The following is a 3,410-nucleotide window of genomic DNA, read 5'->3' as shown; positions in this document are numbered from 1 at the left end:
TGAATAGAGAAGTTTCCTTAATCCATCAATATTTACATCATACAATATTAAGTGCGGCCTTTAACAGTAGCTAGAGGCAAGGCTTGCAAAGAGCTTAAGTTGTTGGCTGTGCACAAAAAAAACAAAAAACAAAACCAGATGTTTTGTACAGTGTGGATAAGTTAGTGATATATTTTTTTAGCATATATATTTAAAAAAAAAAAAAAAGTGTTTACTGCTCTTCTGCTCGTTGAACATCCTCAGCAGTGTTAAAAGGTGCTCCTCTCTTTAGCTACAGCCTCATCGCTTTAAAGATAATTTTAAAGAAGCCACTCACACGCTTGACCAGCTTAATGCAACACAATTCGCTGAGAGCAAATATGCATTGTCCTAATTTTGGTCCATATTGTTTCTACAGCTAATAAAAACAACACATCATTACACCTCTGGAAACCTTTCAACCAACTACAACCTGAAGCATTCAAAAGTAACACCCATGGAGAGCTTCATTCATTGGCAGGGATATAAACATGTCCTGACATGGTCTGAATATTTAATCTACTCAAACCATGTCTTACCTCCTTTGTTCTCTGTAACATGTTATATAAACACACTTCATAAAATGATAGCAGGCTACACAAGTGTTAAAAAAAAAAAAAAAAGACAAGACAGCAGGTCAGTGGCAACTAGCCTTAAGGGAGCACCAATTTAGGGGCCGAGGGAATGACAGCATGTCCCCGGCCATCTCCCCCCGTGAGTCCACTCTCACTGAGGTAACTTTCTGTTGGCCACAGCATCCAGCTCTACGCTGGAGAGGAAACGCCTGGACAGCCGGTGACAGTTGTAGCTCAGCTCTGTGGTATAGATGGTGCTGGCTTTCTTGGGGTAGATGATGGTGGTGCTCTTGAACTGCTTGGGACGATGGCGAGGCTGGAACTCTAGCTGTGTCACGTAGTGGCGCCAGGTGCTGTTGGACACAGCCATAATGGTCTGCCTGCAGTGTTCGAGGCTTTGGCCCCACGGCTCCAGGCTGACATTCTGGATGAAGTGGCGGTCTGAGTCATAGTGCACTGAGGAGGTGTATCTATGGATAAGAGAGAATGCAGCGATTTTAGTCAAACAAAATACAGTAAAGCTAACTCGTGAGCCAACAGTGCCACTTTTCTCTTGTACGTGCTTTTTGGGCTGTCACATCAAAGACAACACACCTCATTTCCTTTGGTGGTAATGGATCAAGTGCTATGCCTTCCCCGAAGGACAGCGGGTGTAGCTGTGGGAAAGATCCAGCAGGTAAAGCTGGAACCTGCAAAACATGAAACAGACCCTCAGTGGATACATGGGACCTTTGGCCCAGTTCAGAGCCACAGGCGCTTTAAACAAGACGTTTTGGTTTTTTACGCATATAAACAAATAACTTTAAAAAAAAAAAATGTATGTTCAGTGCTGAAGTGCCCTACTTCTTTACTTAAAAGAGGGCTGTTGCCTAGTAACTTCAATAACCTCTACTTTATGTCTCAAATCAATAGCAACATGCATTCAAAAGTAAAACAGTCATTTTTAAGAGCAAGAAGTCAGATTTCAGGTGCAGTTCACGACCATTTGTTTTGCTCCGACAGGAAACTGATGGGTTAGATCACAGGATGTAGTGAGACACACTGGTGGTACGTACCAGGGAACCCCTTCCTTCGTCTTCGGACACAGAGCTCACTCCACCGGCTTTATCTGCGGACACAGGCAGCAGCCAGGCACTGGGGCTCGGACTAGGGGGTAAGCCAGAGTCCGGGCTATCAAGTCCTCTCTCAGCCCTGCAACTCATATCCAGAGGATCTCCTTCACATAAATTTGGCAAGTTCAAACTGCCAACCATTTCTAGGTAAAAGTTGCAAAATCCCAGCGAGTAAGAGGCAGGTTACGAAAGAGGATTCCTTCCAGCGTGCAGTCCGCCGTATTCTTCTTCTTCTTCTTAATTATTCCGTCACAGAGTCCCGCGGTGTAGCTGCTAACCTCTTCCCGGACAGCATTCACGGCTGCACGCTGGAAAAGTCATCAACCAGGCGGTAAATCAGTTTCCTTCCCTCCACAACGCCAAAGCCAGAAACTCGAGCTTTCGAACTTCTTTATCTTAACATCTCAAAAACGCCGAGCACTTTGTGCCACCTCCACGGTGAAGACATTCAGAGAGACTTGAGCAGGTTTGTCTCTGAGAAACACTGAGCTTGTCCTGCTGCCCGCGGGTCCTCTTCAAACTTCTTCCCCCTTCAAAGGGGGCTTTCAGATCCACGAACACAGGAAAGGAAACGCCTTTCGAATCACTTGAGTGGCTGCTGATTGGTCAGAAGATAATTAGCAACAAGAGACCGGGCCAGGCATGGGAACTTTTCCAGATCCTCATTCACTTGCAACCTGGCGAAATCAGGTTGATGCGTTTTCCTGGTATTGTTCGAAACGCGCAAGTGAGAAAAGTAGTGTACGCCCATGTTATGAAGCATAAGGAAAAACTTTATGCTTTGCACTGTTTTTGCACTGTTGCCCGTGGAATACAGGCAATTCAAAGCAGTGGCATTTTGCACCTGAAGGAACTAATGCAGGAGTATCAAACATAAGGCCTGGGCACAGGAATGGCAAAGACTTTTTCCTAACACAATTTTCCAAAATGTGAAGGAGTGCATATAGATTTTGATTTTTTTAAAACTGTATTTTCATAGGACTAGCGTTTCCTATTGATAAAGACCACCGCCCCACTGGCATTCATACTACACCAAAGTAATAAAAGTAATGGATACAAAAAAATAAAATAAAATCAGTTAACTTACAGAAAATGTTTTTTTTTTTTTCTTTTTTAAATTAAGTCCACATTTTTAAAAAACTTTTTCTCCAGTTTTACACGTTTATGTTGTTTTACTGCTCTGGCCAATGTAGCATAACAGAGGGCTGCATGTGGCCCAAGATGTAAAATAATGTGCACACTAAATGCAGCCATCTAGTTTGCCAATGAGGACTTATGGAGTTGGGAGACACCGATGTCAAAATGCATAAACACAGCCAGGGAAAAGGCATCGGATAAGGTTTTGGTGTCTGCAAGCCAAATTTGGAATATATTTGACCTTGAGATCAAAAAACAAACCTATTTGTGCACTTTTATGGACACACATTCACTAAAAGAAAACCTTTACCTTCTATCACTAAAGATGATTTTTAACAGAGGAGTAACCTTTACAGAATATGACTGCACACTTGTGCGATTAAGGTCAAAGACAGCCTAAGTGTTAAAAACCGAAGGGAATCCAAAGATCCCGTTTGCTTAAAGAAGCTACGAGTTCAGTTTGGGTCACGGGACAAACACAGCAAAAACAATCAGAACACCTATGATCACGCCCCCTTTTAATGAATGGCACACAGATTTCAACCCCACACTGAATTAAAACAGATGA

General features: G+C 43.0%; 1 protein-coding gene across 1 annotated transcript; it reads right to left on the bottom strand.

Annotated features, from left to right (window-relative positions):
- Positions 1-613: 613 nt before the first annotated feature.
- rflnb (refilin B) lies at positions 614-2,200 on the bottom strand. The gene is made up of 3 exons (XM_085371024.1): positions 1,649-2,200; positions 1,188-1,282; positions 614-1,063 (listed from the first exon to the last, which is right to left on the bottom strand). Exons 1-3 carry the CDS (start codon positions 1,844-1,846, stop codon positions 745-747), a joined length of 612 nt encoding a protein of 203 aa, XP_085227150.1. The 5' UTR covers positions 1,847-2,200; the 3' UTR covers positions 614-744.
- Between the last annotated feature and the right edge of the window lie 1,210 nt (positions 2,201-3,410).

Source organism: Diplotaxodon limnothrissa, linkage group LG14, assembly GCF_057381915.1.
Source record: "Diplotaxodon limnothrissa isolate DT_005_m linkage group LG14, D_limnothrissa_male_GT1.1, whole genome shotgun sequence".
Classification (NCBI taxonomy): Eukaryota; Metazoa; Chordata; class Actinopteri; order Cichliformes; family Cichlidae; genus Diplotaxodon; species Diplotaxodon limnothrissa.
Note: the sequence above shows the minus strand (reverse complement) of the source record. Positions and strands in the feature narration are given on the sequence as shown.

Bases quoted from the DNA above. Each gene is read 5' to 3' on its own strand.
- rflnb (XM_085371024.1), bottom strand. From the start codon at position 1,846: ATGGTTGGCAGTTTGAACTTGCCAAATTTATGTGAAGGAGATCCTCTG. The intron at 1,283-1,648 runs GTACGTACCACC...CATGTTTTGCAG, and splicing joins ACGAAGGAAGGGGTTCCCTG to GTTCCAGCTTTACCTGCTGG. The intron at 1,064-1,187 runs GTGTGTTGTCTT...TCTTATCCATAG, and splicing joins TTACCACCAAAGGAAATGAG to ATACACCTCCTCAGTGCACT.